A 21839-nucleotide genomic window follows, 5' to 3' on the forward strand; every position below is an offset into this window, starting at 1 on the left:
TGTTTTGTGCATGTTTTTAGTGATCTCCTACCTCTGAAGTTCCTCTCTAGGTAAAACAGAAAGTATACAATTAGTCCATCTAATTAGGGTAAAGACTTTCTGGAAAGAAAAATATTAGCTTAATCTTAATTATCTAAAATTCCTAATTTCTTACTTGATCATATTTTTTCTGAGTGATCTTATGAAAGTCATTTAATAAATCTGTTTGTTTGTAAAATTGAAGTTGAATAATATTACCTACTCCGCAAAGTACTTTTGAGACTTAGAGGTAATAACTATGAGTACTTTAAACCACAGTTCATTTCTTCACCCCTCCCCTTACAGGTCAGAGCTCTTAAACATTATGATCAGTTGAAGAGCTAGCTTATCAACTTGCCCCAGTGTGATTCCACCCAAAGAGAAACTCAAGAGGAATGGCATGCCTCCTCTAGAGAAGCCTCCACAGCAGGACACTAGGAGTTTCCATCACCTGGCACTTCCTTCCCTTCACACGTAAGCTTCACTAAGAGCATTGCTCACTATGTGAGTTGAATTCAAGTGCATTTCTAAAATTTGGCACAATATAAAACGTAGTTCCTGGGTGAACATTAATATGTGTGGTTAGTGCTGTTTCAGGTTTTGTTAGAGACAGGATGAAAGGGATTCACACTGCTTCAGAAGAGACTCTGATGATATATCAGAAGGAACTTCCTGACACTAGGAGTTGTTACAGCCAGAGGACCAGGACAAAAAAAAAGGTGATGGGATACCTTCTTTCATTTGAAGAGAATTTAAAAGTAAAATGAGGGGCCCCTGGTTGGCTCAGTGGGTTAAGTGTCCAACTTGATTTCAGCTCAGGTCATGATCTCACAGTTCCTGAGTTCGAGCCTTGCATCAGGTTCTGTGCTGACAGTGCAGAGCTTGCTTGAGATTCTCTCTCTCTCCCCCTCTCTATCTGCCCCTCCCTTGCTCACACTCACTTTCTCTCTCTCAAAATAAATAAATACATAAACTTTAAAAAAGGATTGTTTAAAAAATAAAATAAAAAATCAAAGTCAAATGACTTAAAGACTAGTTATAGACAAAAGGATAGAAGAGTTGGACTTTCAAGGTGTCCTCTTGAGCCTAGTACTCAATACCTGGGCCATTACACATTCCTGACTTCCCTATTTAATATTTAACATCTGACAAAGTCACTATGCCTCAATAGCAATCAACAGCAATTATAATGTTTATGCTGGATTTTATACCAAAGTCATCAAATTGGTTTCATGCATGTACTCATGTACAGGATGAGTCAAGAATGTCCCAAGAAAGTTATGTTTTATAAATCACATCTTCCTGTTCATCCTTTAATATGGCAGAAGGATGCCACATGCTTTTTTCTCAGCTTCTTCATGACTGTCTTCATTTCAGCATTTCTGAGTGTGTAGATGAGAGGATTCAACATAGGTGTGATCACTGTGTAAAAGACAGAGAATACCTTATCCATGGAGAAGCTGCAGAAAGGCCTCAGGTAGATGAATACACATGGCACAAAGATCAGGCTGACCACTGTGAGGTGGGAGGCACAGGTAGAGAGTGCCTTGCTGTGGCCCTGACGGAAGCGAGTTCTCACAGTGATGAGGATGATGGCATAAGAGAATAGCAAGACCAAAAAGCAGACGAGAGATAACAGACCACTGTTTGAGACCATCAGCACCTCTACTACATATGTGTCCGTACACGCTAGCTTGATGACCTGTGGGACATCACAGTAGAAGTTGTCCAGTTCAATGGGACCACAGAAGGGCAGCTGTATGACCAGTGTGACCTGTGTGATAGAATGGATGAAACCCCCACACCAACAGGCAAAAACCAAGTGAAAGCATAGCTGACGATTCATGACTGTCAAGTAGTGCAAAGGATTACATATGGCAACATACCTATCATAGGCCATGACTGTCAGCAGAAACATCTCACTGGCTCCCAGAAAGTGCAGGAAGTAGATCTGGGCCAAGCATCCTGAAAAAGAGATGATCTTGTCTTGCTGTAGGAAATCTCCTAACATCTTGGGCACGGTAACACAGCTCAGGCATAGGTCAATGAAGGACAGATGGCCCAAAAAATAGTACATAGGAGATTGGAGCAGGTGAGCATCAGCTCGCACTGTTACAATTATCAAGAGGTTTCCCAAAACAACAGTCATGTAAAAAAACAAAAATATTAAGAAGAGAAATAGCTGTAGCTCCCAAGAGGATGATAGGCCCAGAAGAACAAATTCTGTCACTTTAGAATCATTTCTTTTTTTCATCAAGTCAAGAATACCAAGTGACCTATAGAAAGAAGAATTGGAAGAAGAAAGATTTAACTTAGACAAAAATTTATATATATATATACACATATATATATATACATATATATACATATATATATATATATGTATATATATATATATGATTTGGGGTCTGGTGTTTATGGAATCATATTCCAAGATGAAAAACCTTTTTAAAAAATTTTAACGTTTGTTCATTCTTGAGAGACACAGCATGAGTGTGGGAGACACAAAGTGAGAGAAGGAGACACAGAATCCAAAGTAGGTTCCAGGCTCTGAGCTCAGCACAGAGCCCAATGCAGGGCTCAAACTCATGCACAGTGAGATCATGACCCAAGCCACAGTTGGACGCTTAACCAACTGAGCCACCCAGGCGCCCCCAACATGAAAAATCTTAAGCAATTTCTGTGAGGTAGGAAATATATATTCCTGTAAAAATAGAACAAGAAATATATTCCTGTATAAATAGAACATTGCATTCGTTCCAACCCTTCATTCCTATAATGCTTTTAAGTTACATTTACAACAAACTAGGGAGGGAGAAAATTACCTGGACATGAGGTGATGAGAACGTGAAAATCATTCCATTTTTGTAAGAGACAAAACTATAGCCTTTAATGGCAAGAGTTCTGGAATGAAGTCTAGATCCAATGCCCAACTCAACCACTCACCAATTCAGTGACCTCAGGCAAGGTACCAAACCCAAGTTTCATTCTTTGTTTATTCAATCTAATATAGGCATAATAATATCTTCCAAGGTTGTTTTGAGAATCAAATATAATCTATGAATAAAATGCACTTAAATAAAAAATTACTTAACTCCCTAAAGTGGGGCAGTATTTCTTATTAATCTCTATACTTACACCACAATGCTTACTGTGTAATAATTTATCAAATTGAAGGAATAATGCTTTGTACTATAAATTACTATACTGTACAAAGTTAGTAACTATTATAAATGCACATGTTAAGAAACAAATTATTTAGGAAGGATTGAAAAGAAGCTCATGTTCTTTGTTTTTATTTATTATCATAGGTGATAGAGGTTGGAAAATTTGTAGAAACTGGGTAACAGGAAATTAAATCTTTGCCTTTAAAGTTTAAGGAATCATCTAACTTAAGATGAGTAGGATAGTGGCTAGAACACACTAATCACCAAAAGCAGAGACCAAGGGCAATGATCCTTATCATTGAGACAGGTACAAAAGAGGCTCATTATGACCCATTTCATAGGAAAGGATAATGAGGGAAGTCAGAATTATGCTGCTTTTGGACTTTTCAACAACCATAGGTACACTTAAAAGAAATAAAGTTTACACTAACTTTATTGAGAATATCTCAGATTACAAATAAAAAAATCAGGGAACATTGGTACATTCTTTCCATTGAAGTGGTTAAGAATTAGCAGATGTTTCTCCATCTAGATTAGATTTTCAATCTAGAACTAGCTCTTGGTAAAATATTAAGTGAGACAAAATTTGTATTTTTTCTGTCTTCAGTCTCAGTTATGCATTCCAGGTTGTACTTGGTTCTCTCAAATAAGTCAGGTAAAGTTATCTGATAATTATTCAGATAATCCAAAAATAAGAATTCTTAATACCAAGAAATTTTGCTTTACACATTGTTTCAAGATAAGCAAGTGAGAGAGAGATTTGGGGCCAAAGGAACTTTTGGATGTCTTGATCATACCACATATGTGACCATCCTCTTCACCTGCCTATATCAGGTGCCCAGGTGCATTTAATTCTACAATCTGATAAATAATGGAGGGAACAATCTCACTCTGTAGATTCATTTTGGAAAACAAAACAAAGCAAAAAAGACAGGAAACCATTTTCTGTCATACGTATAGCCCTACTTGAACTCTAATAGAATGGAAGTTTCCCAATCCTCTTTGGATATACCAAAGATTGTGAATTTCCATATGGAAATGGCAATCTGGTGTTCTTTCCAATTATCTAAAATATTTAATTAGACGAGGTCAAGTTTTCATTGAAATTCTGCATCTAATTTCAAACCTCATCTTTGGAAAACTAGAAAGAGCCTGAGAAAGCACAACCAAAATTATTTTTTAAAAATTCAAGAGGTTTCTGAAAACAAGGAAGAAAAAAACAAGTGGAAAAGCAGAATCCAAAGTATTCTTATAATTTATGGCTGAGTAATAATGTGATTATTTCCTAATGTGAAAACAATATGCAAAGGGTAGTCACTTGTATTACACACTTATTATTTCCATAGGACAGATATAAAGATAAGCTTGTACTAAAACAGACAAAATTAAACCAATCAGAAGGGTAGATTAAGAGTATGTAAAAAATATTAAAACCTAATTACTCCAAAACATTGTTAAGTCTTAGTCTATGATCTAACTTTTTAAAGTAATATTTAATATTCAGGGACTTCAGTACAATAAATATTTTCAGATCATCCCTAGGACATTAGCATAATAGGACTTCACTAATAGTGATGTTGAAATCATTACATTTCATGAGACAAATACAGACAACTCTATATTTGAGTTTTAATTGAGGTATGGGCTAGATTCTGGTTATTCTTAAATTTCTTACGAACTGAAGAAATTTTCTGCCTTCAGATAATATGAAAACACAATGCCAACCAATATAGAAAGTTCATTTGCAGTATTAACTGCCATGTTTGGAAGAAATATTTCCAGTTTCTGTATTTCTGAAGTCTCTGCTCACAGTAAGAAATCCAGCCTGTGAGTATTCTGTGAAGGACAAAACCAGCACTATCTCTAAGCATGAGGGACTGTCCATCACCTAAAAATACCTTCCACCACAACATTTTCCTAGGCTGACCCCCTGCTGGGATCTGGGAAGCAACATTCACCCTATCAAGTGTTTCATGCTTCACATTCAAAGAATAAACTAAGAATTCATGAAAGTCAATAAATATGTTTTTAAGTTGGCAAAAAGAGACAAAGGAATTGAGGAGAATGCTTAATGAGAAGTGAAAGCCTTTATGGAAGTACCCAAAGCAGCACGGAGGAAAGAGAACAAAACCAAACTCTTTAAAAAATCAAGGGCTATTTGTGGACAGTTAAGCAACTACTCTAGTTTTTCTACGCAAGGAAAAAGAGAGGTCTACACAGAAAATACTTAAAAAAAGGAATAAAATTTTCCTTGTGGGAGTGGTTGTGGTTTTTTCAAACAATGTATTTTGCTATTTTGTCTATTTTTGCCTGTGTTGAGCTAAAAGTATTCTCAGAAGAAGAAATTTGACCACAACAATGACAGAAAGAGATTTACCAGTTGAGGCTTAAATGCTATGTGAACTTCTTTTGGGGGCATCTGATGTATTTTCTAATTTCTCCTGTAACACCAGGAAATGTACACCATTCATTGAAGATGATACCTATGATGGTATCTCCAACTGAGAAGGAAGGTATAATCTTTCTGCTCTAATCTTTCTGCTCTAATCTTTGTTTGAAATATTGCATCTTAAATTTCATTTGGGAGAAATTAAGAATTTAGCATAAAGCAACTGAAATAAATAAATGGAAAAGAGGATCTAAGAGGAACTACTGTAGAATTAGGTAATCCTAAGACAATACTGCCATGGGTCCACTGCTTTTGTTTTATTAAGCTGATCCTATTTTATCCAAACCTTGTTTTTACCTTCCAAGACATCACCAGTCCTAGAATTCCCTGATGCTATGAGAATTTCATTGCTCTGTGAATGCATCTAAGGGTATAAACCTAGAACAAACTTAAATGATTTCTTAAATTTAAAAACAATGAATGTCAGAGAGGTATAAATATGGTTTCAGAGATAGAAAGAGGAGCAAATGGGGTGAGTAGAGCTTTAAAAAAACACATTTTAGAAACTTACATGATTACATGTCAGGAGCTATGTGGGTTTGAGGAAGGAATGTGTTACCCTGCTATTCCTCCCACCAATCTGTTCATACTTTCAGACCAGCAAAATTATAAATTCTCAGATGATCATCATAGTTGCCTGAGTCTGTGCCCTAACTGCTCTCTTATAAGTCACGCTCTAGTTGAGGCCTGGCTGTACAATTGGAAAGACCTCTTGTCCCCAGGGCTCTGGATGTGTCTGAGGCTTTTATGGTTCTTATGCCATTGCTCAGCCTAATGAGCCTTAGGATTCTCTAGGCTGCTGTTGTCTGAATCTCAGTTCTTGCTAAAAAGCTGAGCTTAGACCCCACAGACTCCAAAACAGTCAGACCTTATTGCATAACACAGCCCACCCCTTTTACTTACTTTGGATTGATTAATTTGGCACTGGTTATGCTACCAATTTCCATGTGTCAATCTATACCTGAGTAAAATGATTCTCACTGCTTTCTATATGAAACATGGTCCTGAAGTAAGCAAGGCTGAATGATAAATACTAAGTTAGCACTGCAAGCTATAGAAGCAGAAACACTTCCCTCAAGGTGTTACAGAGCCTTCATTACAATACCCGAGTCTCTTGATGATACTTCAAGCAACTTATCTAATTGGTGCCTATGTATGGATCTTATACAGAAAACACAGATGCTGTGACTAGTAATTGAGTATTTTTTATAAATTGTTGCTGTCAAATATAATTTTTTAAATGTTATAAACAAAATTCTCAAAAAGGTGCTTAAAACATGTCAAAAATTATATTTAACTCTTAATGAAGAAGAGCAGGATAATGAAGCCAGTTCAAAAGATAATATAAAAATGTGGCTTCAACTCTGGAAAACAGCGTGGAGGTTCTTTAAAAAATTAAAAATAGACCTACCCTATGACCCAGGAGTAGCACTGCTAGGAATTTACCCAAGGGATACAGGAGTACTGATGCATAGGGCCACTTGTACCCCAATGTTTATAGCAGCACTCTCAACAATAGCCAAATTATGGAAAGAGCATAAATGTCCATCAACTGATGAATGGATAAAGAAATTGTGGTTTATATACACAATGGAGTACTACATGGCAATGAGAAAGAATGAAATATGGCCCTTTGTAGCAACGTGGATGGAACTGGAGAGTGTGATGCTAAGTGAAATAAGCCATACAGAGAAAGACAGATACCATATGTGTTCACTCTTATGTGGATCCTGAGAAACGTAACAGAAACCCATGGGGGAGGGGAAGGAAAAAAAAAAAGAGGTTAGAGTGGGAGAGAGCCAAAGCATAAGAGACTCTTAAAAACTGAGAACAAACTGAGGGTTGATGGGGGGTGGGAGGGAGGGGAGGGTGGGTGATGGGTATTGAGGAGGGCACCTTTTGGGATGAGCACTGGGTGTTGTATGGAAACCAATTTGACAATAAATTTCAAAAAAAAATGAAAAATAAAAAATAAAAATGTGGCTTCATATAGAGTATTAAAAAAAAACATTGAAATAAAATTTCTAAGTTATATGTAAACTGGTTAATGTCCTAAAGGGCAACACAATCTTAACCTTTGGGATTACCTTTTCTACCACACTAAAAAGAAAATTAACACAACCTAGCAGTTTTCTATTACATCTCTCTTCTTAGCATCCAGAACTATGAGAAATAAATTTGTTTATATGTCACCTAATCTATGGTATTTTTGCTATAGCAGCCCAAAAGAACTAAGACAGTAACTAACTTCTATTTCCTCACTAACACAAACAGAAGAGTTGATATTTGAGAATATCTTTCACACACAAGCATCTCAGCAGATCACCATATTGCATACATTTCATAAATGCCTATAATCCCATGCATCTCTTTTTGTATTTCTTAAATAAGAAGCAAATTAAAATTGGGCCTCACAATCAATATTTTTGTGTTCTATCTTATTAAGAGTTGTCTAGGTATCCAAAGATTTTTCATCAATTATCAAGTTAGTGTTAGTCCAAGGCCTTAAAGTTAATAAAGGATATTGGAAATTATATATAAGATGACATTACAGAGCAACAAAATTACTATTTATAAACTATTTATTAGAAAACATTCAATTTGGTTGAACACATAATTTTACATTTTTAATAATGCTAGATATGTGAAAGTAATGCTAGCTCATCTGATCAGTAAAACCAGTAGATGAAGTTTATTAAATTCATATTAACCAATTTTCCTATGTGAAAACAAAGTGGTCTTACAAAAAATAAAATGTAAATTTGTGTTATATTCTAATCTATTATAAAATGATGAAGAAAAACTTATAGTTCCTTCTAAACCAAACTAACCAGCCCTTTTGATTTGTCCAAGGAATTATTCTGAATACCTGAACTTGGATTCTTACATATAAACGCTTCTGAACTACCAGTTTCTGTTAGAAGCTATTCATTTTTTCTTAAAAGGCTAGCGCATTTAAATTGTTAGAAATTCATTTCTTTCCCTTATTTAAAATTTGTGAAAGAACTTATTCTCCATAACCAACTAGAATTAGAGCACCATTAAATTGAAGAAGCTCTACAATATAATATATAGATTTCTTCTAGGAACAAGAACATATTTAGCACTCATACAAGAAGGATAAAATATTTCATCATTTACATACACAAAGAGAACTTTCAGCTGCAGTTAACAAATCCAACCATAGGCTAAAAAAAATATGAACACAGATAACATGTAAAAATTCCTATAGAAAAAAAAAGAACATGTATTTTCATTCAACAATTATTTATAATGCTGCAAATATATGCCAGGCACTATGCTAATGACTGAGTTCATAATTATTTTGAACAGAAGAGACACTGTCCCTCACAGAGTAAACATTCTAATATGAAAGACAGACAAGGTATAAAATAATTGTAGATTTTGATAACTGCTATGAATGAAAAAAACAGAGTAATGTAATAGAGAGCAAGTGAGAGGCACCAACGTTAGAGACCACGGTGACTAAAATACAGTGAACAAGGGGGAATATGAGATGAGTTTCAATAGGTAGCCAGAGTCCTATAGGTCATGGTGAGGAGTTTGGACTTTATTCTAAAAAGAGTGGAAAGAATTTGAAGTAATTTTTAAAAAGTAACTGAAATTATTTCATAAATTTTTTTATAGTATCACTCTAGAAGGATCAGATAGAGGAAAATGGGAAAGCAGGTAACTGGCTGCCTTCCAGAAAAGAACTAATAATAGTTACACTAGGATACTGGCAAAGGAAATAGGCATAAATGGATAGATTTGATATTTTTATTTTTTTTAATTTTTTTTAACATTTATTTATTTTTGAGACAGAGAGAGACAGCGCATGAACGGGGGAGGGTCAGAGAGAGGGAGACACAGAATCTGAAACAGGCTCCAGGTTCTGAGCTGTCAGCACAGAGCCCGATGCGGGGCTCGAAGTCACGGACCGCGAGATCCTGACCTGAGCTGAAGTCGGCCGCTCAACTGACTGAGCCACCCAGGCGCCCCTAGATTTGATATTTTTAAGAGATCAGACATTTTTAAGCATGGATTAATGTAAAAGCAGTAGAAACAAAGAGAAATGGACAAATTAAGATTTTTTTAGAAGTAGAAATGACAAGAGTTGCCTTAATTACTAATGATAGAAACCTAAATTGTTTAGACCTACTACCAACAGAAAAAAAATGATAAAATGCATCAAAAAACTAACAAGATAGAAGGGAACAACAACACTGGATTCTTTGGGTGATTCAGAACCCAGAGAAATAAACAAAACAGTGGAGCACGAAACCTTCATTTTCCCTGACAGGATTGTGTCAGGGCAAATGAGGGATTCATTTCAGAAGCTTTGCAAAAAGAAGTTAAGGCCCAGGGTCTTCCCTACATGGGAGCCTTATAATAAATACTCTTCATCTTAAGCACACAAAGGGGGACACAAAGAGTTATATCTTTAGGATAAGTGGAAAACAGAACTACCGGGTATTTACCCAAGGAAAACAAAGACATTAATTCAAAAAGACATGTGCTATATTTATTTCAGCATTATTTACAGTAGCCCAGGTATGGAAGCAATCTAAGTGTCCATGAGTAGATAAATGGATAAGGAAGATGTGGCAGATAGAGATAGATAGATAGATAGATAGATAGATAGATAGATAGATAGATGATAGATAGATAGATAGATAGATGATATAGGTATACATACACACACACACACACACACACAATGGAATATTTCTCAGTCACAAAAAAAGGACTTGTTGTTGCCATTTGCAACAACATGGATGGACCTAGAGAACATTATGCTAATAAAATAAGTTGGACTGAGAAAGACAAATATCACGTTTTCATTTATATGTGGAACCTAAAGTACAAAACAAATGAATAAACAAAAAATCATATCTATAAATACAGAGAACAAACTGATGATTGAAAGAGGGGAGGAGGATGGGAAAATGGGCAAAATGGGCAAAATGGGTAAAGGAGATTAGGAGTTGCAGGCTTCCAATTATGGAGTGAATAAGTCACAGAACTAGAAGGCAGGAACTAGAGTCTATTTTTCTTCACATTCCTTTACAGCTATTATTTTTGTCTTTAGTTTCCATTGTTTATAATTTGTAGAGTGTGAATTTTTAATTTTCAGTGTTAGAATGTATTGGACTTACTCTTTGAAGTTTTAGTTTTTTATGCTTGACCAAATCTAAAAAATTTTTCAGATATGATCTCTTTAAATATTGTTTCTGACTTTTCCTTTCTTCAGGATTACTAATTAAACTGTTAGACTTCCATATTTAACCTCTCTTCCATTTTTCTCTCTTTTTTTGTCTATTCAAAATGCATTAATGTAGAAAGTTTTCTGATGTAGTCTCCAGTTAATTTATTTTCTTATTTGCTGTCCCATCCACTATTAAACCTGTCCATAAATTTTTAATTTTCATTATATTTTCATTTTTATTTCTGGATAGTTATCTTTTCTCAAAAAAAAAATATATCCCAATATCCATTAATCAGCATGTTTATACATCTGCCTGGTGTCATTGGATGTGGATGTTACACAATAGAGAAGTTGAAATCAATTGCCATGATGGAAGAAGTCTGTTAGGGATGGGAGGGATGGATGTTAAAAAAACGATGCTGACCTTTAGCTTTTATGGAGAAGAAATGCCTGCCAGCTGCTAACCCAGTGGTGGGGATGTGTCAGCAAAAAGTGAATCTAAATACCACAGAAAACAAATCTACATGCCAAATGTTACTGTTCACTAAGGCAGAAGAAAATTCCAGTGAATTTCCAATATCCTTGCAAACTTGATGCTAATAAAAGTATCTCCATCACAGTGGGCAATTCCCCACCATGATGTGAACAAATTTTGGAAAAAATTTCTTCATTACAAAATGGACATATTTTCATTTGGATTGGTACAAAAGATAATAGTTGACAACCTGTGGTATGTCTACCACAGATGACATTAAGATGGAAAGAACTGATCCTAGACAAAATTATTAAGTGGGCAACTATATCTTGGTTCCTGTTCACTCTACCTTTTGTAATTCTTCCCAATCACCATATACATATTGTGGTTCTAACTCACACTGACTCTTGATGCTCAAAGATCCCCGCATTGCACTATAATGACCTATAAATGTTTTATTCTTCAATTTTTTTTTTTTGCTCAAATGCCAAATACAAATGGGAATTTGATTATTCTTTGTTACTATGCCTGATTCCAGAAATTCCCTAAAAAGTCAGTCAGATGGTGAGATCTTAAAGAAATATACAGGAAATAGGGGCGCCTGGATGGCTCAGTCGGTTGAGTGCCGACTTTGGCTCAGGTCACGATCTCGCGGTCCGTGAGTTCGAGCCCCGCATCGGGCCCCTGTGCTGACAGCTCAGAGCCCAGAGCCTGTTTCAGATTCTGTGTCTCCCTCTCTCTGACCCTCCCCCATTCATGCTCTCTCTCTGTCTCAAAAATAAATAAAAACGTTAAAAAAAAAAAGAAATATACAGGAAACATATTAGAGGAAATATTTTTGTAATATGATTATATGGGCCCCTTATACTCAACAAAAAAAGGATAATTCTTAAAAAAAAAAAAAGTACATGCACACACAAAAGCTTATAAGAGGGATACCTGGATGGCTCAGTCACTTGAGCATCCAAGTCTTGATTTCTGCTCAGGTCATGATCTCAGGTTCCTGGGATCGAGACCTATGCCAGGCTCTGCACTGACAGATTCTCTCTCCTCTCTATCCCTCTCCTGCTCATGCACTCTCTTTCTCTCTATCCCTCTCTCTCAAAATAAATAGACTTAAAAAAACAAAAGCTTAGAAGAATGTTAAAAGAATCTTGAGAGAGCTCATCATGCTATGACACTACAAAGCTAATACAATAAGACATTAATTCTGAAGAAAACCAAAAATGTAAAATGTACCATAATGGATTTACTTCCTGCACTAAAAACAAATATTTCACAGTCTTTAAGCTGTCCATTTTTTTTTCCTCATAAGCCAGAAATTTTTTTTCTACATCTCTCTGGGAATTGACAATAGGGCTGCCTCCCTTCCCTAGAGGAACCTTGGTTTTACAAAGTAAAGGACAATTCATAATTAGCTTTGAGTTCAGGAGACACAGCCACATATTCATCTTACACAACTATTTATTTTTCCTAGTTCTTCTGCCAAAGACACCTAACCACAGAAGGTAAAGGCAGATGCTGGCCTGAGAGACTAGCCTACCCAAAGGACTACCAAAGGACTACTGAGGTGAGAAGTCACTTTTTAAAGTACACAAGGAGCCAATCTCTGGAAATACAGACTAGAAATATATAGAGAATAGGGTCCTCTCCAGAACTCCATTTCTATATTAAATGTTTTATGTAGGTGTTACTTGTATCCTTTCGTCCAAATTAAAAACTGGAAACAATTTCCAATATCTTTCCCACATCATCTTCTAGGCATCTCCCCTGATGAGACTCTGGCAACCACTGCACAGTTAATTGAACAAAAGAGAGTTTGTTTTTCAGTGAAGGTCTTGGAATCCACACTTTTGAGACTAAAATTGAGACTGAGAAGAAAGGACATAGCTAACCCACTCTTCCCAGACATAGCTACCAGTATGCAGAAATTGCATCATGCTCCTACCTTTTTTTTCCCCTAGAGAAATAAGCCTAATTTTTGTTATTGTTTTTAGTATCTTTGATGAAAGATCTGAAGGACAAAATCCAAATAGCTTTAATTCCTGGCAAAGTCGTGGTGTTTGCCACTAACTGAGGTAAGTGTAGATGAATCAGCTTTCTAAAACATTAATTTTTCTAGCTTTTTCACAACTCCAAGATAGGTTCTTTTGAAAACAAGAGTCAGTTATGACAAGAACTCATAGAAGATAATGTTAAACAAGACTGAAAGCATTGTTTCCCTGATTCCATTTTAGGAGCTGTATGTACACATCACTCCAGGGTTTCAAAGAGACATAGCACTGAAGACAAAGTCACAATACAAATACCATTCACTAGGAAGTCTTAGCAGGTTATGAAATTAAGAAAAGCAAATCAGTTTTGAGATGTTTCATAAATGCATTTAAAACTAATGTTGGCTCTTCATGTCGTGTGTATATATATGTAAACACACACATACATATTTAACTCATGAGTAGCCACAGCTGGGAAAATCACAGTAATGGTTTTATCTGGTAAAAATAGATCCTATGATATCACTGCAAGCTGAGAGAAGCAGACCCAGGCAGAAAACCTGGCCAAACCAAGATAATGGCATGGAGAAATTAAAAGTCCTACAGGATATGTCAGACATAAACATACTTAATACCAACACCAGAAGACTCCTTGGGAAGAGCGAAGTATTTCTTTACCTTAAGTGAAGAAACCAAATCAAACTATTTCAGGTCTTTCCTCTTCCCTGAGTTGCTATACATTTTCTTCATTAGGTTGGCCAGAGAAACCAGATCATTAAATGTTTGGGGAAATAATCAACTCAATCTAGATCAGAACACAAACTCCTATTTCTTCTTAAATACTAAGTCAATCTGTCTCACTGGCTGCTTCCTCCAGTTATATTTCTTCTTGGGCTTCATGGAGTACTTTTCTTTTAATAATACTTTTACAGAAATATGAATTGAAGTGGCAACTGTCTGAAGTGGGCCACAAGAGCAGAGAAAAGCAGAGTTTCTCAAAGAAAATCTTCTGGGTCCATAGCGCTGCTTTACTGAGTAATTTAGTCTTGAGGGAAAGAAATGTATCACGGCTACATCTACCCACCCTAGGACCTTGGTCATGTAGCTGTATTTGATAAATAGAGTATTCAGATGGCACAGACATCGAGAAGTCCTAGGAAAGCAATTTGGGCAGCTCCTTGTTATGGTTCCCAGGTATCTTCTCAGTACTTTCATAGGTCATATTTACAACCTTTCCCTTTTCTCTGTGGACAACTGAAAGGAATAGGCTTCAATAGGACCCAAAGGAACCAGTACATATACATTTTTAGTGTAGGCTGGGTCCACTTCAGGATCTCAAATAGGATGACTAACCATCCATCCTGCTTCCCTGGGCCTAATGGGTTTCCTGAATCACAAGGCCGTCAATGCTAAAATTGGGACAGTTCCAGACAAACAGGTACATTTGGTTACTCTAATCACATACCATATTGGTCTACTACCTCCCCTTTGTAGTATGCCCTTACTCTCATCTGCCCCTACAACTTCCCTCCCAGCTTCAAGGTCTAATGGAATGTTTCTTTCCCTACATACATGAAATGACTAAGGGCTTCTAGACAGAAATCTGAATTAAGATTCAACTGAAGGTATAATGATTTACTCATTTAACAATTACATAGTACATATGGCCTAAAACATAATGTATTAGATACAGAAAAAGAATCAAAGATGTTTAACAGTTGGTCTCTATTCTCAGAGGTTGATAGTCTAGTAGGTAAGCTAAAACATGTAAAGAAATATCCATGATACAAAGTATAAGGTGTAAATTATTTAGTGCAGAAAACTACCAGAGATTTTAGAATGTTACTTCTCATTCATTCTAGCTTAAAAAAATAATGAGTCATTTGTTTAATGTTGATTCAGCAAATATGTGGGCATGGCTATAGAGGCTGCACTGCACTAGGCATTGATAATATAGAAATGAAAAACATAACTTCTGTCTCATAAAGCTTATACACTGAAGAGATAGAAAAGCAAAAAGATAGAAAGAAGGAAGGAGCAAAAGACACTTTAGGTAGGGAGAACAGCATGTCATTTGGTGGAAATGCAACTATTCTTACTGGACATTGAGCTCAAAGGTGCACAGGGAAAGAGATGAGGTTAAATAAGTAGATAAAGATCAGATCATGAAGGACATTGTATGTTATGCTCAGTTTTTAGGATTTGGTCTCATGGTGATGTCTCATTGCTGCACAGATTACATCCTAAATGAACATCTCTGGATCAGGATCCTCTTCTGAGTCAGTGAGAGAATTCATCCTTCTGGGTTTTCCCTGCAGCAGGGAGATTCAGGTCATCCTGTTTATGTTCTTCTCCATCATCTACCTCCTGACTCTCATGGGAAATGGAGCCATTATCTGTGCTGTTTTTTGGGATCAACATCTCCACACCCCCATGTACATCCTGCTTGGGAATTTTGCATTCCTGGAGATCTGGTATGTCAATTCCACTGTTCCAAACACACTGATCGACTTCCTCTCAGAGACCAAGACCATCTCTTTCACTGGATGCTTCCTTCAATTATATTTTTTCTTTTCCATGGGCTCCACTGAGTGCTTCTTTCTCTCAGCAATGGCCTTTGATCGCTATTTTGCCATCTGTCATCCTCTGCGTTATGCTACAGTTATGACCAGACAACAGTCTTTCAACCTAGCAATTTCCTGTTGGGTATGTGGCTTTCTCTGGTATCTGGTACCTGTTATTCTTATCTCCCAACTGCCTTTCTGTGGTCCTAATGCAATTCACCACTTTGTATGTGACTCAGGCCCACTGCTGACCCTTTCATGTGCTCCTGCCCCCATGTCCAAGCTCATCAGCTATACCCTAAGCTCCCTCATCATCCTCCTTAGCTTTTTCTTCATCCTCATCTCCTATGCCCTGGTTCTACTTGCTGTGCTTCAGTTGCCTTCAGCATCCAGTCGGCATAAGGCCTTTTCAACATGTGGATCCCATTTGTCCGTGGTGCTGTTATTCTACGGGACGATTATGGTGATGCATGTGAGCCCTGGATCCAGCCATTCTACCCTGATGCCAAAGATCATGACCTTCTTCTATGCAATGGTGACTCCACTCTTCAACCCTTTGATTTATAGTCTTAGGAATAGGGAAATGAAAAATGCTCTCTGGAAAGTTCTGGAAAAGTTTAAAATGTCTTTAAAAGTCTTTGACAGCAGACCCAGCAGAAGTGTGAAATAATCTAGTTTAGTATGATATGGGTGAAATGGCCACCCTTTCACTTTCATTCACTTGAGCAGTCATTCATTGGACATATAGTCACTGAAAGCCTCCTCCATATTAGACACTTTGCTTGGCACTGGATTATAAAGATAATTAGGAAGATAATTCAGACCGAGTCTCTTCCATCAAATAACAATCTGGTAGGGGAGACAGACAAGTAAGAAGATAATCGCCATAAAATCCAATAAATGTTCTTATCAATATACATACAATTTGTCACAGAAACACAAAGAAAGAAACATTTAATTTTGCCTGGGTTTTGTGGTGGTAGAAATTAGTGTTAAGGAAAACTTCAGTCAAAGCAATACGAGACATTTGTGTCTGTGGTGGGAATAGGGAAAGCCTTATGTTTCTGTTCAGCTTCTAGCTAGATTTTTCAATTACATTGTGATGTCTTTGAAAGGATATGGGACTTTAAATCAGAAGGTCTGGATAGGAACTCATTCTTCCATCAATCAACTATGTGAATTTGGCAAGTCACTTAATTTCAACTAAAATTGGAATGGTAATTTCTACACAAGAGAATAATTAGTGTGTGGTTCTACTGAGATAATGAGACATCTCTTGCACATAGAAAGCATGCAATAAATGTTAAATGAATATGAATATTTATGAATTCTGTGTTTTCATGTTCTTTAACAAAATCAAAAGAAATCACAGACTCCGCATGTAAGTCACCTCCCATTACTATCGGCAAAGCCCTTTTACAACAGATCTCCTCGACTTTTCTTGGGACATAGAGTAGATTTCTTTCATTTACATCCAAAATACCCTGTGATTAAGTTTTTCTTTGGTTTGGTTTAGTTTTGGTGTACATGCACACACAGTATTCTAAAGAATTAATATTCAAACTGGCTTTTGTATATCCATAGGAATACATGAAGACTTTCCAAGAGGTACATAAGCATAGATAGGTCAATTTCCGGATCCTCCACTTACATATGTACACTTTCCTAAATCTGCTGTGCCTGGGAACACACAGGTTGCTGGAGCTTCATACGGCCTCATTTCACACAATCACTCTTCTCCCACTTCAAATATAAAGCTTGCCTTTCACCTATTCTGATCTTAATATTAACATTGCTTAAGTATATATACTTCTAGTTAGGGCATTAAATGAGTCATTTGAAATACTGATCTCTCTACTGTGAGAGTGAGTGAACTTAACTGTCAGATAATAAATCCTTTTGTTAACAGGTGGTTTACCAATTATTTGTTTCCAACACAATTAAAGTAGAATGGCTTTTTGGGGTTGTCCCAAAAGAAAAACTGAGGCAAGGCCTTGGGTGCAGGTAGTTTATTGGGAAGTAGATTCAGGAAACAGGAATGAGGACTAAGAAGAAGCTACAGTAATCACTGAGGGATTGATTCTCTAGAACCTCTGAGAATTGTCTATCTGAATGGCATGAGGCTAAAACGTTTATCAAATAACTATGGTTGCACCTTTACTCCTTATGTTTCCAAAATGTATTGGCTGGTATGCTAAGCCAGCGGCTGTGACTTCAGAAAATGCCCTGGGAAGAAAGCAGGACAACACATGGGTGTGGACTGAGGGGGAAGGGATGCCATCAGGCTGATTCTGAGCTCCCAAGGGACTCTATGCAGCCAAAATCAGAAGTGTGTCAGGAAGCTCGAAAACATTCACTACAGAGGCTACTTAATTGATTTGCTTAACAGACAATTACAAATGATTTTGTAGTTAACAGGCAAAATGTGGTAGTGGTAAGAAACAGGCTGTTTGAATTCAAATCCTGGCCCCTCCCATCTACATGACTCCATTACTACATATTTAAAGAGGTAACAATAAGAGAACTTTCTTTATAGTGCTGTGGTAAGGATAAAGTGAATTCATGTACTTGTCAGAGAACCTAGCAAAAGTGAATACTAAACTACCTCCATCATTATGATATTTTGTTCTTCTGTCTGCAGATAATTTGTTCTCAGTACAGGCTCTCATTTGGAAGTTAATTTTCCGTCCAAAAGAAAATTCCCAATTACTAGAATGTAGCTGAAAACATAGTCATTAGAACAGAATTAACTAATCAAAACAATGCATACTCAGATCAGAGTGTGACAGAGTATAGAATATACCAATAATATAGGCATTCCTGAGTCACAAAGCAGAAATATTAGTGTCTTAAAGGAAAAGCAGACTTTCTCAGCAATACAACTGACAAAGACTATCTTAACATAGGTTATGAGCAAATGCACATGCAAATGCTGAATCACCCATATTAAAAAAAAAAAAAAAGCCCTCATGTAAAAGAACATAAGACATGCAGAAAATTACCAGTATAGTCACCACATTGTAAAAACATTTATAAACAAATGTACCCCAGAATGAAACAGATTATTATGTTATTATCATAGGCACTTGTTTCATGAGAAGGAACTAGAATTTGATATCAGATTTCTACTTTCAGTAGTTTATTGTGTAATACTTATAGTTTAATGAATACATTATATTGAAGATCATATACATTTCTTATTTTTATAGGTTGGACTTTCATAGATAATATGCTCTCTATCTTCTTCAAATTCCTAGTTAACCTCTTTACTTCAAATATTGCTATATATCATTCTTTCTCAACTAGGAGTATCTATCAAAATCAGTAGGACCTTTCTACAAATTATATTTGCCTGAACCCTGTCCCTGGAGATTCTAATTCAGAAGACGAATGATGTGTCTTAACATGTCAATTTTGTAACAAAATCTCTATAGATGAGTCATGTTCACACAACCCAGTTAAGAAAAGCAATTTTACGAATCAAAACCACATTGAGATAACACCTCACACTGGTCAGAGTGGCTAAAATTAACAACTCAGGAAACTATAGATGTTGGCAAGGATGTGGAAAAGGGGGAACCCTCTTGCACTACTGGGAATGCAAACTAGTGCAGCCACTCGAAAAAAACAGTGTGGAGGTTCCTCAAAAAATTAAAAATACAATTACCCTAAAACGCAGCAATAGCACCACTAGGAATTTATCTAAAGGATAAAGGAGTACTGATTCATAGGGGCACATGTACCCCAATGTTTATAGCAGCACTTTCAACAATAGCCAAATTATGGAAAGAGCCTAAATGTCCATCAACTGATGAATGGATAAAGAAGATGTGATATACATATACAATGGAATACTTCTTGGCAATGAAAAAGAATGAAATCTTGCCATTTGCAACAATGTGTTTGGAAATGGAGTGTATTATGCTAAGTGAAATAAATTAGTCAGAAAAAAACAGATACCATATATTTTCACTCATATGTGGAATTTGAGAAACTTAACAGAGGACCATAGGGAAAGGGAAGGGAAAAAAAAGTTACAAACAGAAAGGGATACAAACCATAAGAGACTTATATACAGAGAACAATCTGAGCGATTAGGGGGGTGGAATGTTTGGGGGGGGGCAGGGAAAATGGGTGATGGGCACTGAGGAGGGCACTTGTTGGGATGAGTACTGGGTGTTGTATGTAAGCCAATTTGACAATAAATTACATTAATAAGAAAAAAACTGTTTCCTGCTCCTATTCAAATCCTCTTCTTCCATTATTCTCGTCAGAGAATAATGACCCTCTGCTGTAGCCCACACTGTCCACATTCCAAATCAGCTAAAATCCCTGTGGCTCTTCAATACAAAGTCAATGCACTAATTGAAGAGAAAACCTAATCATTCTATCTACAATACTCCAATTTTAAATTCTTTCCACAGAATCCTAAGCAACTACAGTTCTACCACTCTATTTGCTGTTGTTAAATTACTGCTAAAATCCATGCAAAAGACAGGACTCAAAGAATGTGTTCTTCATAAAGTTTTAGAAAAATTTTAGACTGCAGTTACCTATGAGAGTGGTCTCAATCTCTCTTCCCTTTCCTCTCTTCCTTTTCCTCTCTCTCATTCTCTCTCACTCTCCAAATATTCTCAGGGATATCTCTGGCTTTTGGCAGAAAAAGAATTTGCCTTCAAGTTAGGCAGTTTCTAAAAATAGTCTTCTCCACTATACAGATACCATTTACTCTGTGATAATTTTGTTGCTACATAACTAAACTCTTTCCTGACTCTCAAGCCAGAGTTCTATCTAATCATATCATGACCTGTATAAATGCTCTTACATATCAAAACAAAAACTCAGTATCTATTATTTGTGAATCAGAGTTGTTTCCACTGCTAAATCTGGAAAAGATCATTTTTGTGCAGGGGATATGTGTATTCCTTTGCCCTGAAAGCCTTACAACCTTCATGCTATGGACTGAGTATTTGTGTTGCCCCCAAAATAATACATTGAAATGCTAATCCTCAATGTGATATTATAGTATTGGGAGGTCACAAGAGTGGAGCCATCATTAATGGGATTAGTGTTCTTATAAAAATGACCCCCGAGAGATCCCTGGCTCTTCCACTGTGTGAGTATTCACAGTGACAACCATCTGTGAATAAGAAGCATGTCCTCACCAGACTCTGAATCTGCTAGCACCTTGGACTTTCCAGTTTCTAGATCTGTGAGAAATAGATTTCTGTTATTGATATGCCAGCCAGTCTATAGTAATTTTGTTACAGCAGGAAACAGACTAAGACACTTCAGGAATTAGATAGCTTTTTAGTACCATGACCTTTCCAAGCATAAACCCCTCACATGCAGCCTGGTTTTTCTGGTGTCATACAATGACAAAACCACCCCACATTGGCAACTTTGTGCTATCATAAAATATGTTGAGAATTGCAAAACTCTCTAGTTTTTCATTCTCTTCCTTGTAGGTATTATGGCCACACTCAGGATAGCATTTGTCAAATGATGCATAATCATTGTTGAACTATCTTTACCAAATAATGAGGTTTACATATCATTCAGTCACAGATTCTTAAGAATGCAAAGAAACTTCTAGAAAGCCCATTCAGCTATACATCTAATGCTCCACCCCAACAAATGGTTCTCTAACGTATTGAATTCCCATCCAGTGATGAGAAAGTTATTTGATTTCTGCCCAAGAAAAAAAAATCCTTGTAATTTTGTGTGGTGATGGTTATGGGTATTAACTAGACTTACTGTGGAAATCATGTTGTGATATATACAAATATTGAATCACTATTTTCTACATGTGAAACTAACATGTTATATGTTACTTATGTCTCAATAAAAATATTTAAAAGGTCTTTAAAAATTTTGGGGGACCTGGAGGGACAATAAAATATATATGCTTATAAAATATATTAACAGGTAAAGGCTAAAAATAAACTCATCTGAGGGATACC

General features: G+C 36.3%; 2 protein-coding genes across 2 annotated transcripts; one reads left to right on the forward strand and one right to left on the reverse strand.

The window, feature by feature from the left end:
* Window positions 1-1020: 1020 nt before the first annotated feature.
* On the reverse strand, window positions 1021-2291 carry LOC131516830 (olfactory receptor 4Q3). The gene has a single exon (XM_058738344.1). The coding sequence runs from the start codon at window positions 2270-2272 to the stop codon at window positions 1325-1327; it is 948 nt and encodes a 315-aa protein (XP_058594327.1). The 5' UTR covers window positions 2273-2291; the 3' UTR covers window positions 1021-1324.
* A 13268-nt stretch (window positions 2292-15559) lies between these two features.
* On the forward strand, window positions 15560-16546 carry LOC131517942 (olfactory receptor 11H2-like). The gene has a single exon (XM_058740568.1). It carries the CDS (start codon window positions 15560-15562, stop codon window positions 16544-16546), a length of 987 nt encoding a protein of 328 aa, XP_058596551.1.
* Window positions 16547-21839: the final 5293 nt, after the last annotated feature.

Source organism: Neofelis nebulosa, chromosome 7 (assembly GCF_028018385.1).
Source record: "Neofelis nebulosa isolate mNeoNeb1 chromosome 7, mNeoNeb1.pri, whole genome shotgun sequence".
In the NCBI taxonomy this organism is placed as follows: Eukaryota; Metazoa; Chordata; class Mammalia; order Carnivora; family Felidae; genus Neofelis; species Neofelis nebulosa.

Coding starts and splice junctions, on each gene's coding strand:
- LOC131516830 (XM_058738344.1), bottom strand. CDS start 2,272: ATGAAAAAAAGAAATGATTCTAAAGTGACAGAATTTGTTCTTCTGGGC.
- LOC131517942 (XM_058740568.1), top strand. CDS start 15,560: ATGAACATCTCTGGATCAGGATCCTCTTCTGAGTCAGTGAGAGAATTC.